Source organism: Macrobrachium rosenbergii, chromosome 49 (genome assembly GCF_040412425.1).
Source record: "Macrobrachium rosenbergii isolate ZJJX-2024 chromosome 49, ASM4041242v1, whole genome shotgun sequence".
Taxonomy (NCBI): domain Eukaryota; kingdom Metazoa; phylum Arthropoda; class Malacostraca; order Decapoda; family Palaemonidae; genus Macrobrachium; species Macrobrachium rosenbergii.
Window position 1 is genome coordinate 8,356,471 of NC_089789.1, and position 21,876 is coordinate 8,378,346.

Sequence of the window (21,876 nt, forward strand, 5' to 3'; positions counted from 1 at the left end):
CACTTTTGGCAAGGACAAATCAGGTCAATTTTGCTGACCTTTTCGCTTCATAACCTATCCTCTAACTCCTCCTTCCTTTCCCACATCTTGGAGGTTTGTTATGGTTAGTCTTCAATTTACTTGGTCCCATGACTCATCATTTTAAACTATCAACATCGTGTCTCTCTCTCTCTCTCTCTTTCATAATCCCGATCAGTGAATCTCATACTTATTCACTGCATAACAATACCTCTCCCACAGGAACCACTGGGTGTCTTCCCTAACTGAAACTTTTTATTTGCTTCATTTATTTATTAAGTTTTATAGTGCTTTTTATTAATTAATCTAATCCTCTCTATTTCATTTGCCCATCTTTTAAACATTTCTATAACCTTATTCCTCTGCTTTTATTTTTTTATTTTTTATTAACACCATTTATCATCAAATAACTATTTATTTAGGGGATTCTCATGTGACATTTCTTTGAACTCCCTTTATTGCTGTAATTAACAATATACGACTTCTGATATATATGCTACTTTCTTCACTCTAATTCTTTCTGCTACTCTTTGCCCCCATTAATACTTCATTGCAAGGTGTCTGCTACTGATTTCTGAGACAAAGCCATTCAACTTGAATGGTTTATTTAACCTTTTATTTATTTATTTATTATAATTTATGGCATTTTTTTAGCAGTCTCACTGCTTGTACATTTTTATTTTTTTATCAGTGCATCCTGTTTTATTTTATATATTATTGCTGTTAAACTCTTCTGATCTTGCCTCTTAAATAAAGCCCTGCAGTTTCTACATTATCCAATCAGCTCACCAACAGCTGGCAAGTTGATGCAGTTTCCCTCTAATGTACCTGATTACACACTGTGCATGCACGCTCCCTACACATAGCTATATCTTCTGCTACATTAGCTTTGAATTGTTGTTCCTTGATACCAGTCTCACTCTGCACTAGTGTCAACAAGAAGTGGTAGTGTTATGCTGTGATTTACATATGAAAGAATGGAATTTTTAAGTCTTATATACTGCATTTTATATCAAAAAGACTGCTAAAATTCCTCCTCCACATTTAAGGTTAATGACTCAAAGCATTGAGAAGGTGCCAAATAGAATATTCAGCTAAATCAAAATGGACATGGTAATTTAATTGGTTAGGGTTCATCATTCACCAACTTCCTATTATTCAGTGTTGTTTAACCTGGCTGCTGGCAGATATGGCAATCTGAAAAGCAATTTTTGTACAGTTTAACATGTGCCTCTATCTTGAAATTTTACTCTGTATACAATTCTTTAGGCCTTTCAAACTCTGTCTTGTAATTTTATGTTACTTTAATATGCTGCTAATTAATAATACAGAATAATAACTCTCTCTTAACCTCTCTTCAATATTTTGTCAGTTTTCTGAGTACAGTAACACATCACATAAAAATACTTTTGTAAACCACTGGAGAATAGAAATCCACTGGAGAACAATACAGAGCCTCGTTACTATAATCTGTGAAACAGCACACAAAAACCACCCCACACAATAACTGTATATTTAAAAATATGCAGACTCAAATGCATCATGTGGCATACTATGGCATAGAATACGAATATTTAATCTGTTTAATAAAAGGATTTTGACAAAGGAAAAATCTATTTCTGGGAAGGGGCCCGTGTCACCCGGTGAAATAATCCATTCAGCACTTATTTCTAGGTAATTCTGTTGCTAGATACCAGAGAAAAGCTAAATTCAAAGCTGGGGTACTACCCCCAGATTTATCCAAGAATTTATATATTTTATATTAAAGGGTGAGAGAGTCACAATCACGGGACCCTGCCCTATAAAGATTCCCAATGTCAAAAGTCCCAACGAGAGAGGTGCCGATTTATTCCATGCACCACTTTTATTACTGTACACAAGGCAACACTTATTTATCGCATTCCATGTTAGCACCCACCCCACTAGAATGATGTTTACCATGGGAGGAGAGAATTAAATGAAAAACAGTGGAGGGTCACCGGGTTTATTTTTTATTCCCCAGAAATAGATTTTCCTTTGTCAAAATCCTTTTTCTGGATCGGGGTCCCGTGTCATTTATATTTTGAAATAATAACAGAGATTTTAAATATCATTCTTATGCTATTAAAGACTTTAAATAGAGATGTTGAAAACTTAATTTTTCCACCCTTATTTTTTAGAAAGAGAATTCCACCCTTAAACATTAGTAAGGTCCTCTAAATTCATTTAATGAAAATAATGTAAGTTAGCCATTATCTAAGATCATGAGCTTTAGAATTGAATCTGAATAGGCTTGTATTAAGAAAATTTTCTGCCTAATAGCAGACACAATGACAGTACCCCCTTTTAAATAAAGAGAGGACCTGACAAAATTATTTTTCCTGTCTAAAAGCCTGCAAGGAGAAAACTTATTATTTATTTTTTAGACCTTTGTGAAAGGGGAGTATTTTTTCTTGACCACCGAAAATGAGGACCCTCAACTGTAGATAGAAATTTAGGGTGAGGAATTTATTATTAACACTACCCTTGATGAGGGGAAACCAAAATGATTGGTTCCGCTTAGACAGGGCAGACAGTACATGAAAACTAGCACTAGAAGCTAAGCTGATTAAAAATTTGGGTCTTCCCCTGAAGGAAAGGTAAGAACAAGATGATTGTTGGTTACCGGCTTAACTCCGATTTACATTACTCAAGGACCAGGAAACCGAATGTGGACGGAGTACTGGTCTCAGACAAACACAGACCTTAGGGATGAAAGTTAAGGGCCTGTGAGTTTGGTTCCAACAAAACACTTTCCCGGGGCCAATGCGGCGCATCATTGCTGTAGCTTCAAAACTATGTGAAGAGTGCTAGTTACTTAACTGCAGAGCCATACTGCAGTAGAGTAGGATCCCTTGACTGAATTTAGGAAAACAGTAATAACAGGATCAATAGCAGTTTCCTCCCAAACTGTAAAATTCACAAAGACCACAAAGTCAGGGCACCAGAACTTTGAGGAGGCTGACGCAGGCTGAGTTTATACCAGTCGTGGCAGCTTGATAGTTTGTGGCTGAATTGGGTTGCAAACAGACCTACTTCGAGGACCAGCAAAAGATCACAGGACTACCTGAATGACTCTTCGACTAAGGACTATTCCGACACCAGGGGGGGGGGGGCCTAGATAGGGAAAAGGTAGTGACCTTTTGGACCCCTACGAGAAGGGTGGCAGACAGAGGCACTTGTGCCTGTTGGTTATGGAGAAGAATGAACCATAACCTGAATGATGCAACTCGAGTTTGAACCCACTTGTTTACGCAGCGCACTATTGCTGTTTCGTTCAGAACCAGCCTAAAATGGATCCTCTTGGGAGGAAGAAAACTATGATAAAAAAGAAAATGAGGTTTTTAATATATTGCATCATTGTACCAATGAATAGCAAAGCTAACATATACCTTCATGTACTATATACACAGCAGGTGTTTAATTACCACTAAACTGCATACTGTATATCAAAATAATGTAAACTAGAAAAATGTCTAATTATTCAAACACTAAATAGCTAATTATGTAATCAAACTACAAAAATGTGCAATTATTCACACTAAACATACAGTACTGTACATCAAAATAACATAATCAAACTAGAAGAATTTGTAATTACAGGTACGCAAATAGTCAATAACATACTGTATATCAAAATGATATAATCAAACCACAAAAATGTTTAATTATTCAACAAAAAATAACATACTGTATATCAAAATGATGTAATTAAACTACAAAAATGTGTAAATATTCAACTACTAAATAACATACTATACATCAAAATAATATAATCAAACTAGAAAAATTTCAACAAATACAGGAATATACTGTACATAAAAAAAAAGTGCCCAAAAGTGTTTTCAGTTTTCAGCCAAGACTTTTCTAGCCGCCACCATAAGAGCTTCTAAATTGTCGCCACATCTTGCAATGAACATCCGAGCTTTATTGGCCAGCAAGGCCCACTCATCTTTTTCAGCGGAGTATTTTGTCTCCAAAAAGGCAAGAACCAATGAAGTGGCCCAGGATGTTTCATTCTGAAAGACATAGCATCACAAATAAGAAAAATTAATTTCAGTCATGCATCACAAATAAGAAAAATTAATTTCAGTCAGATCACACTGTATAAGGCTTAGTACTGCATGTCTATTGTACTGCTATGTTAAGTAAATAATTTCAGCTTTCATTTTTAGTCGAAGATGGTTATCTAACTCTAAAGGTAAAGATCATATTTTGAAAGATATTTATAAAACTAACATGCAGTAGCTCTCCTTCATTAACTGATTATGGACAAAATTTCCTTATCTCTATAATCTTCTCATTTACACTGGTATTTTATGAAAAAATTGCTGCTGTTTGCATCACTTGTTAACAGATGCATCAAGATCTTCATGTTTTGAAGGTCTTTCCTCTCTTTAAATTCCCTAGTTGAACTCCAACAACTGGTATTGGAGTACAACTAGCATACTCACAAAGCTTGTTTGGCTTTTTCTTTCAATTTTGTAAAATGTTGCCTTCTTAAGGCTGAACGTCTAACACACGAGGGACATTGAAACAACCCTGTCAATCCTTTCCCATATGTTAAGATTATTGCTTTATGGCTTTATTTTCTTTAACGATATGGTGTTCCCTAGCCATTATTTCCAGGTATTGTGATAAATTGTCTAAGGGAAAATAACACAATGAAAATACACCCTGTGATTAGCAGAGCAAATGCACAGGCTTACTACACAATGGTTAGACACTGACTCTAGGTCAGTGAGCTATAGCTAGTCTTGCTTAGATAGATCACTACTGAGTTAATTTTGTTCTTTAGAGGGTCATTATATTGAAGTTTCGTTGTGCCACATTTTCACAATATCAGTCAGTGCCAAGTCCTAAAAAGAGGACTTGGCACCCACAATCATCAACTTTGATATTTGTTGATATACCTTGAATCTCCAAGCAGTGAATACATGGTTGTGTACATATCTTTGTTACTTATTAATATCAAATCAACCACTGGATTAATCAGATATATTCTATCTAATTTTTAGTTATGTACAAACAGCATATAGAAGTAAACACAAATACAGACAGTAATGACCATACCTTATACATGGTTGCACCAGCAAGAAGTGAATGAGGCAGTGATGTGATCTTCACTGCATCTTCCAGAATCCAGGATCCATCAAACTTCTGAAGACTAACCACAGCCATAAGGTTTTTTCCATAGTCCACTGGAGAATGTCCCTCACTTATAGATTCTGCTTCCTCACCCATATCCCCATACACATCCATCTCTGCCTGCATTGATGAAAATCCAGATTTAGCTTATGAAGCCTAATTGTTAACATATGCTGGGATAGATTTGAGCAAAAATTCTATTCTTTGAACTCATTCCTATTGGTGGAAATACACAGTTTGTGCAATTATCACACTTCTAAATATAGCAAGCTATTACTAATTCATGATATGTTTACAATTTCTGAGTCCAGTCCCGTGTCAGCCGGTGAAATTCCATTACAGCACGAATTTCTAGGTATAACAATGCTAGATATACCAGAGAAAAAGAGCTTTCAGGAAAGCTGGGGTTACTACCCCAGTCGAGCGTCTTCTAGGAAGACGTCGGTATAAAGAAGGGTGAGTGAAATACCACTACCACGGAAATATACTCGAAAGATCTCTCCTATCAAAACCCCGGAAAAGAGCGGTGAGCCGTTACAGCTCCTACACTCAACACCCGCCAGGACGGCGACACCAGCGCCACCTACTTTATTCCATTTTCTAGCACGTGACAAATTCGTTTCTTTTGTGTGCTCGTCCTCTTATTTGGATTGTTTTCTACATCTACGATGGCATCGAGCACCTTTTCCATCTCTAAGTTAAGTACCATCTTCTTGTGGGGTTTTGTTCTGTTTTATTGGCTGTTTTGGTCTCGTATTTTTTATAAATATTGAGGTCTTATTATGACGCCACGGCGTCCCCCGCCAGCCATGTCGACCGTGAGGCGACTCCTTCTGTTCTTTCGGTTGGAGTTGTCTCCTCGTCGTTATAGATAGATTTTAACCCCTTGGTTCCCTTCCTGGTGGTTCCTTGCGGTGGCTCCCCTCCCTTTGGTTTACGAATCACATTTCATTGGCCTACTCGGCCTTTATTAGGGTGATGCCCCGTCCAAGTATCCCCCCAGGTTGGGTTCCTTTTTATTTTGGTCTCAAGTAGGCTATTATTTTATGCTTGAAGATGGTGCTCTCTTTTTTTTTTAGTATATTTATTTATTTTAATTGTTTTAAGTTTTGTTGTTTACCTCTGGTGGTAGCGGCAGCTCCAATCTGCCGCTCCCCCGAGGTAGGCTACGCTCCCTATTGAACATATTTTGATTTTAATTGTTTGTGTGATGGTATTTTGTGGTGTAGGCTTGTTTGCTTCCATCCCCTTGCCCTGGGTGAGGAGATCAGGTTGAGGGAGTTTTGGTTGCTGTTTCCTCCGGTGTCGTTTTTCGGTGGGTAGAGTGAGCCCCTTAGTTCTCTTCCTCCATTGGGGGAATCGAGTTCTTTGGATGCGTTTCCTCTAGGCTAGTCGCCTTCTTATCCCCCCCCCCTTCTCAATCCCGGTTGGCTCTCGGCACAAAATTTCTCTCCCTGTTGCTTCCTCCTCCCTTTTGCACTCCTTCCTCTTTCCTAACCTATACTAGGTTAGGCCCATATTAGGCTTCGCCTAAGAAGGAGTCGGGCTTCGGGTTGCGTAGCTCCCTGGAGTAGGCTACCCTTCCAAGTTCATTTGGAGGGAAGGATGCAGTTGAGCGGGTGACATGTTTCTCCCTGTCTCCTGTTCCCTTCTGGGTAGCCTACTTCTCTCCCCTGCCCCACCCCCTCCCTGCCCCCCCCTACCCCCCCCCAGCCTTGCGACTCGTGCGGGTGACGCTAGATGGCGTTTTCTCCGAGTTCAGGGACTCCTCCTATTGGTAGAGGGATTCGCTCCCTCCCATACCGTCCCTAGCTTCGCTGTGGTGGGGTTGGTGGTTTGTTTGCTCGAACGTGTTCGAATCACTATCCCATACCTCTCGTCTCTCCGTCGGGCTACGTAGATAGGGTGAAATGTAATTGCTCCGTCTTATGTTACAAACATACGAGCACTTTACCCGTCTTGTTTCTCCGGCGGGGAGGTAAGGGCGGGAAGTTTTTACATCATGTAAGGAAGCGGATCCTCCGGTCTCCGGAGTATTTACCATCACTTGTTATTATTATTATTATTGTTATTATTATTATTATTTTTATTTTTGTTTTTAATTTTCATTGATTTTAGATAAGTCTGTTTATCTACAGGAGTTCGCTCCTTTATTTATTTTATATATACGTGAGTCCGGTCCTACACCCGGGGGCTCCGCCGTTATTTTTTCTGGCAGCCCTTATGGTTAGTTCCTGGTTTCTCATTCCTTCATTCCCCAGAGTCCTCCAGGGTCTGAAAACCCTTACCTTCCACTCTGTGCATTTAGAGCTTATTGGCCCAGTTTATCATAGGGAGTTCTTCTCCGCCGGAGTATTCCGGTTGTAGTTGAGTTTCCCGGCCTTGCCGGCTTTAGATTGCTTAGAGTGTGAGGTTCATGTACTTTTGTTCTTACAGACTGTTCGCTGTGAGGAGCTGGGGTGTACCGCCTCCCTTCAACAACCCTACGGGCACGTAGTATGCCGGACCCACGCTGGTTGTGCGGTCCGACTTGACGACCTGGTTGTTTGGCACCCCGATGGTTGTGAGGTTTGCTTTGCTCTCTGCTCAACCATCCAGGATGAGTCGGTAAGTGACACTCTTTTTTCCCCCGGTTCATGCTCCTCATATTGTACTTTGTTTAAAGGTTCCCGGTCTGGCTTTTTCGTTCCTAACTAATTGCTGGTTTCCTTGCAGGCGGACGAAGCTTCCAAGAAGTCTGCCTTGGAATCCCTCCGGGCCTGGGTGGCTGGGTTTGGCAGGAATGTTCCGTCGGGAAGCCCTACGTCCTCGACGCCAGGTTGAGGACTTGCTTTACCCGCGCACGGGTGGCGGCCGCAGTGCCTGAAGATCTTGCCACCCCAATCATCCAGCAAATCCGGGATGCGACCCAGCCACCTCAAGTGGATATCCTATATGCTGAAGTCTCGGAGGATGTAGCCGCCTTGGATCTCAACCTGGAACCAATGAATACGGAGCCGGACCAGGTGGTAAGTGGTGAGGTAAGTGAGGATGTTGGGGCGGGCCCCCCTCTGTTTGACTCCCCTGCTTCATCAGTATCTTCATTTGCAGGTTTTGTGAAGTCTTCCTCCTTGGGTGATAGAGCTCCATCTGCTATCCCCAAGTTGAAGTTGAAGACTTCATGGAAGGCGAAGGGCTACAAGTCCTCGACTTCCAAGAAGGCATCGCCCTTCCCCCCGTCGAAGGCTAAGGTTTCAGGACCGGTAGCCTCCGGGAGCAAATCTAGTTCCTCCGGCAAAGGCGCGAGTAAGAGGGCTGCAAAACCAAGCCCTCCTCGCCAGCCTTCTTTTGATGCACAGGCCCTTGCCACTGAACTTTACAAAAAGTTTACGGAGGACCTAGACTCTAGGTTTGAAAAAATCACTGATAAGTTGGCCAGTTATGATAACATACTGGCAGGTATGGCTCGCCCACCTCCGGCAGAACCACAGTATGCTATCCCCGACACTGCGGACCTCCCACCGTTCGATGTCGGTAACCCTTGGCGCTTCGCACTCTGGGCCATCCAACACGATGGCAAACTTACAGTTGAGGGTCTGGGCACGAGACGGTTGGAGGAATTGGAGTTCTTGCCCCCTTATCCAGGCTTCGTGAGGCTCACAGAAGAAGCTTGGATTCGGTCAGACAAGGTTCCTAGGGAGACTGTCATCGTCCCTAGGGACCAAGCTCAGTCGGCTCTCCTGCGCACTCTGACGGAGTGGCAGGCGGAAAACACGGTTGACCCCTTTCAAGGGCAATTTTACGATGTTCACCCTGGGGGAAGACCTTCCCACCCCTTGCTTGGACAAAGTTGCTCTGGCTACGGCCCGAGCATGCTTTGATGGTAATCCTTACCACAATTAAGGAAACAGACCCTACTTCCCTGGTATTCCCAGGAAGTAATGAGTTCTGGGTGGACGCCCCGTCCACTTTCACTGTCGGGAAGCTGGACCCCCTCTGCGCTTCCACGCAATTTAGTGAGCAGCTCCCTAAGCTGCCGGAATCCTTATTGAAGGCGGAGTTTGAGGCCCGGACTAAGTTAGCCCGGTCCTTGAACTCCGGCTGCCTTACTGAAGCTACTGCCGTCTCCTGCTCGGACGAACCTTTTTCCAGGTTCTGGCTAAATCCTTCCTGGCGGCTTCCAGTCGGACTTGTATGAGTTCATCATGGCCAGACTGGAATGCAGGAAGTTCATCTTTGCCGATGCTACCATCCGCCACGAGCCTAACAAGCTCGTTAAAAGCTCGATCTGGGGACCTAACCTCTTCCCTGAAGAGAGGTTACAAGCGTTATGACTAAGGCTGCGGGCCAATCAGAGTCTGCGCTCGCTGGGGCATTTCGGCCTATAAGCGCAAGACCCCAGAATCGTCCGGCCCCAGACGAGAGGAGGCAAACGCTTCAGGAGGCATAAGAGGCCCCATCAGGCGGTAGTCCAAGCCGTCCCGGTCTCGGCAGTAGCCCAGCCGTCTACTTCCAAGGCTCACCCCCAACAATACGTGTTGGTCCAACCAGCGGCGCCCTCTTATGTGACCTCACCAGCATACAACCCCACATATGAGGGCCGTGGGTTCTTTCACGGCCTCAATAGGGTTGCAAGGGGAGGAAGAGGCAAAGTCCCCCATAGAGGAAGGCCCAACACCACCCCAAGGGGAAGGCCTGGACGTGGTAGGGGGAATAAACCCGCTCCCTCCCACTGAGAGAACACAGGTAGGCGGTCACCTGTATTGGTTCAGGGACCAATGGACCTTCAGCCCTTGGGCACACAGCATTGTGTCCAAGGGACTGGGGTGGAGCTGGATCAAGAACCCTCCTCCTCTAACCAGGTTTTACCAGCCACCCACATCAATCCTACAGGATTACGTAACAGAATTGCTCAACAAACGAGCAATAAAGAAAGCAAGGCACCTAAAGTTTCAAGGCAGGTTATTCACTGTTCCCAAAAAAGACTCCGATCAGCAAAGAGTGATCCTGGATCTGTCGCGTCTAAATCTCTACATAAAATGCGACAAGTTTCGCATGCTTACGGTAGCTCAGGTACGGACTCTACTTCGCGTGGGCCGTCACCACCTCTATCGATCTTTCAGACGCTTATTATCACGTCCCAGTTGCGCGGAACTTCTCTCAGTTCCTCGGTTTCAGACTCGGGAATCAAGCCTACTCCTTCAGGGTCATGCCCTTCGGTCTGAACATTGCACCCAGGGTATTCACCAAGCTGGCGGACACGGTAGTACAGCAGCTCCGGTCCCAAGGAATTTCCCTAGCAGCGTACCTAGACGATTGGATAATTTGGGCACCAACTGTTCCGGAGTGTTAGAAGGCCACGTCCATAGTCATCAATTTCCTGGAGTCGCTAGGTTTTCAGCTGAACAGAGAGAAGTCCCGCCTGACTCCGGAGTCCCGGTTTCAGTGGCTGGGTCTCCAGTGGGATCTGTCCTCCCACACGTTATCTCTCCCGCCTCCCAAGAGGAAAGAGATAGCATCTCTCACCAAGAGATTCCTCAAAATCCATCAGCATCCCGCCGATCCCAAGAAAGGGTCCTTGGGTCTCTTCAATTTGCCTCAGTGACAGACCTGCTCTTGAAAGCCAAATTAAAAGACATAAACAGAGTGTGGCGGAGTCGAGCAAATGTCAAGCTCAGAGACAAGGTCTCCTCTATCCCTCGAATCTTAAAGACAAGACTGCGGCCTTGGACCACAGTCAGAGGCCTCTCCAAAACAGTTCCGCTTCAATTTCCCCCTCCGGCACTAGTTATCCACACAGACGCTTCCCTAAGCGGCTGGGGGGGATATTCACCAAAACAGAAAGTACAAGGAACGTGGTCCACAATGTTTCAGCAGTTCCATATAAATACCCTGGAAGCTATGGCGGTCTTTCTAACTCTGAAGAAAATCCGCCCCCACCGGATTCATATCAGGCTGGTGTTGGACAGCGCAGTGGTAGTTCATTGCATCAACAGGGGCGGCTCCAAATCAGGTCGAGTAAACCAAGTAATGGTTGCTATCTTCTCCCTGGCGAACAAGCACAGCTGGCACCTGTCAGCCACCCACCTAGCGGGGTACGGAACGTGGTGGCGGATTCCCTGTCCAGGACTACCCCGTTGGAGACGGAGTGGTCCCTGGATGTGGAATCTTTCAAATGGATTTGCCGCCAGGTTCCGGGCCTCCAAGTGGATCTGTTCGCAACAGAGAGCAACTTCAAGCTCCCCTGTTACGTGGCCCCCAACCTGGACCCTCAGGCGTTCGCCACAGACGCAATGACAGTAGATTGGAACAATTGGGAGAAGATTTATCTGTTCCCTCCAATAAATTTACTGCTGAAAGTATTACACAAACTCAGGACATTCAAGGGTCAACCAGCCCTAGTAGCCCCTACTGGCCGAAGAGCAATTGGTTCCCTCTCCTTCAGGAACTGGGATTACGGAGTCTTCGGATTCCCAAGCCCATTCTGACCCAGACAGTACAAACCAAGACTGTGTCAGCTTCCTCAAGAATTCAGAATGCCCTAGTTTTATGGACTTTATAAAATTCGCAGCCCAAAAGGAGCGAACATTGACCCTGTCAACACACTGTTTTTAGAATCAGATAAAAGAGATTCTACTCTTAGACAGTATGACTCAGCAGTCAAAAAATTAGCCTCCTTCCTGAAAGCATCTGAAGCCAAAATCATGACGACTAATTTAGGAGTTTCCTTCTTTAGGTCACTGTTTGAGAAAGGCCTGGCTCCGCCACTATTACCACAGTCAAGTCGGCATTGAAGAAAGTATTTCTTTACGGCTTTAAAATCGACCTTACAGATTCCTATTTTTCATCCATCCCCAGAGCATGCGCTCGTCAGAGACCAGTATCACGCCCACATTCTGTTACGTGGTTTCTCAATGACGTCCTTAAGTTAGCATCAGAGTTGGATAACTTTCATTGCTCTTATCAGGATCTGTTAAGGAAGACATTATTTTTGATTAGCTTGGCTTCAGGTGCTAGAATCTCAGAGCTGTCGGCTCTCACTAGAGGTGATAATTTTGTTAACTTCCTCCCATCTGGAGAGGTCCTCCTTTCCCCTGACCCTAGATTTTTAGCTAAGAACGAAGACCCACAGGACAGGTGGTCTCCTTGGAAGGTGGTGCCCCTTCCTCAAGACCAATCTTTATGTCCAGTTTATACACTTAAATCTTACCTTTTAAGAACTCCACAGAGTAAGTCGGGTCCTCTTTTTATCAGGGAGAAAGGTGGTACTCTTTCACTGAATGCTATAAGACAACAAATTCTGTATTTCATTAAACAGGCCAACCCAGATTCAGTTCCTAAAGTTCATGATATTCGAGCAGTTGCTACTTCTATTAATTACTTTCATAATATGGACTTTTCAGAGTTATCTAAATATACGGGTTGGAAATCACCTCTAGTGTTTAAACGCCACTATTTAAAATCGCTCGAAGCCCTGAAATATTCTACAATAGCAGTGGGAAGTGTCATCTCCCCACCTTAAATAATCATTTCCTTATCCTTTCCTTTTCCCCCGCCCGCCTGCCTCATTTACTTCTCTGCTTATTCTCCTGGTTGTTTATGCCTCACTGCCTGGCCCCTCATATTGATGTATCTTGTATCTGCTGATGGAAAAGTGTAATCTGACATGCCATAATTGTTTTTCTTGTGGGGTACTGGACGGTTTTTATTTGGCTCCATGTACCCCAGATATGTATATATATTAATTTTCATTGTCTTGTCTCTTACGTGTTTAGCCTAAGTTTACGTGTATAGTATTAAGGTTGTGTTTGCTTGTTTGTGCACATTTCATGTTTCACCTACCTTTAAGTAATTTTAAGATTTTTGAGGTTTTTCCCGTCATGCCGGGACCTCCCCATGTTTTATAGTATTAAGTTTTTTGATGTGCCTTAGATTTAATATACCTTAGTTTTAATATTCTTGCTACATGAAAGAGATTACTTGATTAAAATTATTTTCGTTAAAATTTTGCATTTTCTTCAGATTACCCCCTTTTTTCCTTGTAGTTGCAGTCTTGGCATGATTCTTTATCACTATTTCACCGGCTGACACGGGACTGGACTCAGAAAAGGGATTTTGACAGAGGAAAAATCTATTTCTGAGGAAGGTCCCGTGTCACCCGTGACCCTCCCTGAGCTCACCTAGTACTCCCCTACTTGCACATGCCAAGTCTGGGGTTAGTGCTAGCATGGAATGAGGTAGGTGGCGCTGGTGTCGCCGTCCTGGCGGGTGTTGAGTGTAGGGCTGTAACGGCTCACCGCTCTTTTCCGGGGTTTTGATAAGGAGAGATCTTTCGAGTATATTTCCGTGGTAGTGGTATTTCACTCACCCTTCTTTATACCGACGTCTTCCTAGAAGACGCTCGACTGGGGGTAGTAACCCCAGCTTTCCTGAAAGCTCTTTTTCTCTGGTATATCTAGCATTGTTATACCTAGAAATTCGTGCTGTAATGGAATTTCATCGGGTGACACGGGACCTTCCTCAGAAATAGATTTTTCCTCTGTCAAAATCCCTTTTATGTCCTGCTTTACTGCCTTCTTATCTGGAGAGAAAAAACCTTCTTTTTCACAAGTCTTGTAAAAGTTTAGTTCAAACGGTGTAGCTTCGATGAAAGAGTTTGTTTACATTTCATAATCTAAAACTTTTTCAAGGACTTGATGATACCAATGGCTAAAAAATTCCTCAAGTTTATAATCTGGCCATGGAAGTGTCCTGCATCTGAGAAATCATTACTGAAGTGTTAAGTGTCAGCATAATGTGCTTACTATACTTCAGAGTTAAATACAGAAATCAAACTGTCTCTATTTGTCCCACAAGCACAATTCATGCGGGTTATAAAAAAAAAAAGCCAATTATCACCCAAATTTAATTTCTTAAAGCATTTATGTGGAAAAATTTCAGTTTCTTGAAATGAAGCTTTCAAGTACTGAAATATTTTCAGTACTTTTAAGCCTAACTAACCCTGAAGAAAATCCTTAGCTTATATTAATCATAAGTGGAGATCAAGAATTAAAATGCACATTACATTTACTGTACTGTATTATGTAGTATTATAGTCTTTGCAGGGAGAGAGGTTTGAGTGAATTTTCTATCCCAGGACTAATTTTTCTCAAAAGATCTAGCAAAAGACCTAGAGTGAAATAATCAAACACTGCTAACCTGAATGAGAATAAGAACAGATTTAACTTCTAAATACAAAAGATGTTAGCATTTCTGGAGCCAACGTGGCATTAGCTGATGGAAAATAGAAATCTGCAAAACTGTTGCCAGACTTTTTCAAAACTTAGTGGCTAACTAGCATCTGAAATTCTGATGATATTCAAGTTTAAAATTGTAAAAATTATAATCCCAATCAGAAGTTTTGGGAGAATGCATATAAGTAACCACAGCATTTAAAATGTGAAAAAAAAAACATTCATATTCACCCTGCCCTTGGCTTTTATATGAGTTAAATACGATATCTAGGGATATAAAGTATCAGACAACACATCAAAGAATTTATTCTTTCTACTGATACATAGAAAGAATACTGTCATGGTGAACATGAAACCTCACTTTATAACGGGTCACCAATCTTTTAAACTTGAGGTATTCCTTTACAAATGGTACTGGGACACAATACATGACAAATACCACATTTGTGTTTATGGAAGCAAGCACCAGAATGTTTTTATAGTTATGAAATAGCCTTTTCAAAATTACCTTTCTCAGAAAAAAATAACTAACAACAAAAATCTTGGACATAAAATATCTCGTAGAGAAACTGATGAAACTTTCAAAGGCTGAACATTATTCTTAGTGACATACTATTATACCCTTGATCTGACAACTGAAAATAAAATGCAGTACTTCAGTTAACCATTGTCTTTGAAAGGTTTAGTTTTTCAGACAGGAACTTTTAACTGCACAGGCTTCAGATCATGATGAATACAGTACAGTACTGTATAGCAAATTTTAGAGAATATAATTTGTGTTTTCCTAACATAAAAACCTGAAGCTCTTTACATAGGGATTCAGCTTGCGATTGCGAGCTGGAATGGCCAATAAACTTTCAAATAAGGTCATTAACTATTGTCGGTGTGCACTCCACTTTGCCTTCTGGCCAAGGTGCTAGAGTGAGGGTGGCTGAGTTGGGTCATTAATGTAAAGGACTTCAGGTTTGTATGTTAGGAAAAATACACATTACCTTAAAAATTTGCTATTTGTTCCTACACAAATACAAACCTTTTTAACATAGGAGAATTACAGTAGTAACTGGTAGGAGGAATCTGGGTGCTCTCTGAACTGACTGGTTGATTCGACCCACTTGGTCTGGAGGAGCAGAGAAAGGTATCCCACACCTCTAGCTTGCTGAACATATGAGAAGCTACATAAGCTAGACTTCTGGTCATTAAGTAATGAGTTTGCTTTCATTACTTGGTGAAGGCTATAAGAACCTGTATGAGTTTGAGACAATAAAATATGCTATTGACACCAACGGGTTTGTTTCATTACCTGACCCTCTCTCCCCTTGTGTAGAGTGAGAGGGGGAACTCACATGCAATCAATCTACAACTAAAAGATGATGGACAGGGTGCCCTGTCAAGTTAATCATCTGCAGTCTTTGCCTGACTCTGCCCTAAACGAGAGACAGGAAAAGAGATAAGGGAGGGGGACCAGTCTGTCACACACACTCTCCCTTGCTCAACCAAATACCTTAGATGAGATGTAACTTGTCCCCTTAGGGGAGCCAGGTGAAATGCTCAACTTGTTGGGCAGCCATCACAGGACCCAAGAAAAATGTCTCCGAGGACTAGTGGGCAACGTCCCAAAGATAGAATGAGGTGATTGTGGTCTGGCGTAACCACTCCCCAGCTCGTAACACCTGTTGAACTGACAGGTTTCTTTTAAAATGCATGAGTCAGGGCAATGCCCCTGACCACGTGAGCTCTCACTCAGACTGTACCCCGATCTTCCTGGCCAGAATAAGGCATAAGTATGCTTGATTGTCTCATGTAGCCAGAAGGAGCTTGCATTCTTGGACAACTCTTTCTTAGTCAAGCCACTACTAACAAAGTGGCGTCAACACTCAGACCTGAGATGTTGAGTTCTCTCAAGATAGTACCACAGCACCCTACCAGGACACATCTGGATCACTATCGATGAAATCCTCTAAGGAGGGGACCGAAAAGGACTTTAACCTGATGTTAGAAACTGAAAGATTCTGAGTCTTTGCTACAAATTTCGGGTCAAACTCGAGCGATAGTGATCCCCATCCCTTAGTGTTTGAAATAAAAAGGGGCCAGGAAGCTCACCTACTCTCTTTGCCGAAGCCTGGGCAAGAAGGAAAACAGTCATGAGGGTCAGATCCCTGTCTGTCGACCCTCTCAAAGTCTTGTAAGGATGATGAGTAAGACTGCTAAGGACGAGTCGTAACCCACCCAGTTTTCTGGGATGGCAAGACTGTTCAAAAACTTCTCAATAGCATGGCAATCTCCCATGAGGAAGAGAGATCTACTCATTTCAGCTTTAGGACTTGGGAAAGGGCAGACCTGTAGCCCTTAATGGCAAAGATAGAGAGAAGCTTCTCTCGGCAAAGAAGAACAAGGAAGTCCGCTACCTGCTGAAGAGTTGTTCTGACTGGAGGGATACTCTGTCAACAACCTCAATTACAGAAGACAGCCCCATTCCCCTGGTATACAGCTGCTGAGGATTTTCGAAGGTATCTAGACATCTCCTTCGCTGTACAGCAAGAGGCCTCTGCTTGAAGGTGATGCTGGAGTCTCCAGGTGTGAAGTGTCAGTGCTTCCACTGCCTGGTGATACCTCTCGGCGGGAGGCTGACACAGAAGGTTGTGCCATGGGGAAATCTCTCTTGGGACCTTGGATAACAGAGCTAGCAGGTCTGATTACCACTTGGCATGTGGCCACTTGGGGGCCATCAGAGTCAACCTGAGATTTGTGGTAGTCAACATCCTGTTGATTAACCTAACAAATCAAGCAAATTGGAGGGGAGGCATGAGAAGCTACTTTGCTCCATGGGTGCTGGAAAGCATCCTCCATTGCAGCCCATGGGGTCTGGCACTATTGAGCATAACACTACAAGTTCCTATTGTGCTGGGTGGCAAACAGGTCAGTGCTAAGAGGGCCCCCAAAACTTGAAGAGCCGCCCCATTATGCTAGGGTGTAAGGACCATTCTGTCCCTATCACTTGACTCTGGTGGCTGAGCTTATCTACTATTACGTTCTTTACGCTCTGAGTACCCAGAGTGTACCTGGCAGACAGCTCTACCAGTGCAACAAGAGGGGTACCAGTCCCCTTGTTTGTTGATGTATGCTACTACCCTGGGGTTTTCACTCATCAACACCAGTCGATCCTGAAAACTCCTGAAACTCCTAATGATCCAGAAAAGCAGCCCTCAGTTCCAGGATGTTGATGTGTAGGTGCCCGTCATTTTCACACACCTGATGTTAACAACTCCTCCAGGTGTGCACACCACCCCTCACTGGATGCGTCTGAAAACAGAAGCATCTCTGGAGGGGGAGTTGTCTAACCATCAACTTATAAGTCTCTCCTTACTTCCTCTGAGAGAGGAATCGGAAAGAAAGAAGGTCTCTTACAGGTGACCAGAACTCTTTTAACCTTCACTGAAAGGAACGGAGGCGAAGCTGCCTATGAAGGACCAGCTTCTCCAACAACAACAGGTGACCCAGAATGACCTGCCACTGCTGAACAGGTTGTTCCTGTCAACACAGACAATTCTACACTGCCTCCCTAAATTTGATGATGCAAGAGTCCAGTGGGAAAACTCTCACTGCTGCCATGTCTACCAGGATGCCCAGGTACTTTACCCTCTACTTGGGTGTGAGATCTGACTTCTTGAAGTTTATCACCGCACCCAGGCTGTGACAAAATTATCTGAAAATAAACAGCCGTTACAGCTTGCGTTTGCAAGCTAAATCCCTACGTAAAGAATGGCGGTTTTGTATTTGTGTAGGAACAAAGACATTTAGGAAAGTTTCTTTCTTTTGTACAAGACCATTATACTGTATTTTAGTAGTTTTTAGCTAGCTCTCAAAGTATTACTGTATTCAGAATGCAAGATGATTCTGTCGTTGGTTGTCAGTGTAGCTGATTGTAATATTTAAACATCAGCAACAGAAAGAGTTAAATTAATTAAGTTAAACAGATGTATATCAAAACTGAGAGTTTAAATTTAAGAAAAATAAAATAAGACCATCAATAATATTTTTTAGAATTTGACTAATCAAATATTTTCAGCTAATCATAAGGTATGGTTTTCTCTGGGAAAATTTTATTACGAACTGAGGCATGAAGCCTAAATAAACTATGTAAGCATTCATGAAAATTTAAGTGCATTTAAGAACTGTTTACAATATAACAAGTGTTGTTCAAACAATTGCGAAAATTAAAACAATTGGAATGAGCTGCCTGGATGCTAATTTTAGATTAGTAACAATCAAAATATTTTTACTCTTATGCTTTTAAGCGATATTTCACATGAAGTATAGAAAATTAGATAAAAATTATGAAACATCAGGATACTTGTTCAAGCACACCAACACTGCAGCAGTAAACTGAAGACATGGGATTGTTGGACATCCTGTACGGTTACGGGCACACGTGTGTGAATCATCCAACGGACAAAAACAAGACAAAGCATCCCACTTTCTCTCTCTCCCTCCCGTGCTTCAGCTGAAGGGAACCACTCGAAGGAACGCAACTTCTACCATACAATATTTCTGTCTGTTTCTCTCTAATCACTGTTGTCTCGATTCATGTACAATCACCACTACTTGCATTGCCATGCAAGCATTCCAATCATGTACTCATAATGTTCCACCGAATCTTCTGTATCAAACTGTATGTATGTTTCTGTTTGTGAAGATGCCAAACATCTCACCATTTCACATATATTATGGAACTGCATTGTATTCATTAATCTGTCTCGAATCTCATGCAAATGTCCATATGTGGAATTTCCTGACCTTTCCATTGATATGTGTTTTATCATTGTACATTTATCATCTCTCTCACAATCGCCATCTGTTTGTCTGTCGACAAGCACAGATGTCCAAAACATAATCTCTGTTTTGCCTTGCCTGTGTGTAGATGTTACTTTGCGGCTCGCACCAGCCAATAACAACTTCAATGATTCTGTACACTGATTTAGTAAGGAACCATCGATAAACTAGACAACACCCAGTCAGTATGTCACTCAAATCCTTTCCTTACACTGGTGACCTCGGAGTGACCCGAAGGAGCTGATGGTAGACATCCGACCCACGATGACGACCCACGCGCCAACAAACCCTTTGCCACCCCCACGACTCAGCTTCCTGCCGTTCCCGAGCCTTCAGTAGATGTCCGACCCTCCGAGATGACTCACCCCACCACAAGAACCCTGGACGCCTCCTCCAGGCAGCCTGCCGCCGCCCCCGAACTCGTACCGGACGACCTGACCAACGAAGGACCAGCCGACGTCATCCTTCAACCAGCTGGTGTCCTCCTCAAGTTCCTGCTGGCCGGCACCGCCCTTCAGCCTCCTGCCCGAAGCCCAAGCCCTTCGCGCCCATTCAAATCGTCAGCAAGACGATTTCCGCATCGGGGCCTTGCTTTGGGGAGTATTGTAAGGGACCGCATTGGTGGTCTTACAGGCACACGTGTGCGAATCATCCAACGGACAAAAACAAGACAAAGCATCCTGCTTTCTCTCTTTCCCTCCCGTGCATCAGCTGGAGGGGACTGCTCGAAGGAACGCAACTTCTACCATACAATATTTCTGTCTGTTTGTCTCTAATCATTGTTGTCTCGATTCATGTACAATCACCACTACATGCATTGCCATGCAAACATTCCAATCATGTACTCATAATGTTCCACCGAATCTTCTGTATCAAATTGTATGTATGTTTCTGTTTGTGAAGACGCCAAACGTCTCGCCATTTCACATATATTATGCTACTGCATTGTATTCTTAATCTGTCTCGAATCTCATGCAAATGTCCGTATGTGGAATTTCCTGGCCTTTTTATTGATATATGTTTTATCATTGTACGTTTATTATGCCTCTCACAATCGCCACGTTTGCCTGTCGACAAGCACAGATGTCCGAAACATAATCTCTGTTTTGCCTTGCCCGTGTGTAGAAACTACTTTGCGGCTCGTACCCAGCCAATAACAACTTCGAAGATTGATTCAGTAAGGAACCACCAATAAACTAGACGACACCCAGCCAGTGTGTCACTCAAATCCTTTCCTTGCAATCCCAGGCTCTTGAAGATAGAGAACAAAATGTCTAGTTTGAGCTTTCAGGTTTTACCTGAAAGAGCTTTGTAATCAGAGGGCCATCCATACTCAGAGTGCCCGTACAAGATCCTGTCTCGCCCTCAGTCTATGAATGCATTGTCCTTCATCTCCAATGAACTTTGTTTTTGAGATGCACTCTCAGATTCAGGAGAATGATTTGCCTACCTGTTAAAGGAAAGCTAAGATGCCAGAATTGCCTCTACCTCATTAGCTTTCAGGCTCAATATGTCACTCACTTCCATTTGGCAACTGGCCCACTGGAAGCGTAATAGTTCTTCACTTCTGAGTTTTCCTTGAAGTCAAAATTTTTCAGGACCTTGGGACCATTGTTAGTAATTGGCATGGCACTAAGGGAGGAAGCAGAGGATTTTCTCCTCCTATCTCTTCACCTTGTAGTAAAGCAGAATTTTTTGGGGAGCCGGGGGTACAATGACCTGGAGCACCCACCAATCTCAGTGGATGGGTAGTTGTTTTATTTCAGTGTAGATGACAAAGTTATCGTTGTTTTTATTTTTTGGTACTGCACCCAGGGCAAGGGCACTTAATGATGCTTTGCCTGCCAATGGAATACTCCTTGGCTGCAAAGCTCCCACTTAAGTAGAGGCGATCCCAGGCTATACTACCACGCCACTACAAGTTAAGATGGGCACCAACCAGAGGCAGTATTCTCCTGCAATGGCTCTCTTAACTGATAAGGAAACGACAAGCATTGCTTTATAGCAGCTTTTTTCTATTTCAAATTCATTACTTATCCTAATGTTTTGGAATGGAATACTGTATGTCCATGTATCCCACCACCTGTCAATGTGGGAATCAGCTATGTAATTACTTGGTTAGTTACTTATATGACAATGTTATTTCATAATGAAATTAAGTATCATATATACTTACCTAGTAATTACAGAGTCAGAGCCTACCTCCTCCCCTCTGATGGACATAAGGGCAGAAGCAGAATGAGGTTGTCTGCCAAGTCGTTCCTAGTATTCCCGTTAGTGGGCAGGACTGGTCACCTACACTAAACAATCGGAGTGCTACCACGGATTTTATAATTTACGCTGCCAAATGAGTGGAAAGTATAGCTATGTAATTTCTTGGTAAGTATATATGAAACTTAGTTTTATTATGAAAATAACATATTACCTGCAATATTCAGAGCTGGCCAGATTTTATGCAGGTACATTAGTACTGTGCTATACTCAAAAGATGACAGTTATCTGTTAGCTTACTCATACTCTGATGAGAGATGAATGGGCTTTAAGTCATGGATAATTTAGCCCTCCTAGGAGGGGAAGAGCCAGGTGTAGGAAGAAGAGTGATGGCAGGTGGCGGCAAGAAGGAGCCAACAAAATCTTCCTGGCCTTCCTC

The 21,876-nt window shown here is 42.9% G+C and overlaps 1 protein-coding gene across 16 annotated transcripts in view; it reads right to left on the reverse strand.

Moving 5' to 3' along the window:
* Positions 1 to 3,362: 3,362 nt before the first annotated feature.
* The window catches only part of LOC136832066 (von Willebrand factor A domain-containing protein 5A-like), a 200,228-nt gene continuing 181,714 nt past the window's right edge, over positions 3,363 to 21,876 (reverse strand). For all 16 annotated transcript variants that reach the window (XM_067092661.1, XM_067092656.1, XM_067092655.1 and 13 more), the window contains 2 exons: positions 5,110 to 5,304; positions 3,363 to 4,055 (listed from right to left, as the gene is read on the reverse strand). In XM_067092661.1, coding sequence (XP_066948762.1) covers positions 3,882 to 4,055; positions 5,110 to 5,304 — 369 coding nt within the window. In that variant the 3' untranslated portion in view covers positions 3,363 to 3,881. The remainder of the gene's footprint in view (positions 4,056 to 5,109; positions 5,305 to 21,876) is intronic.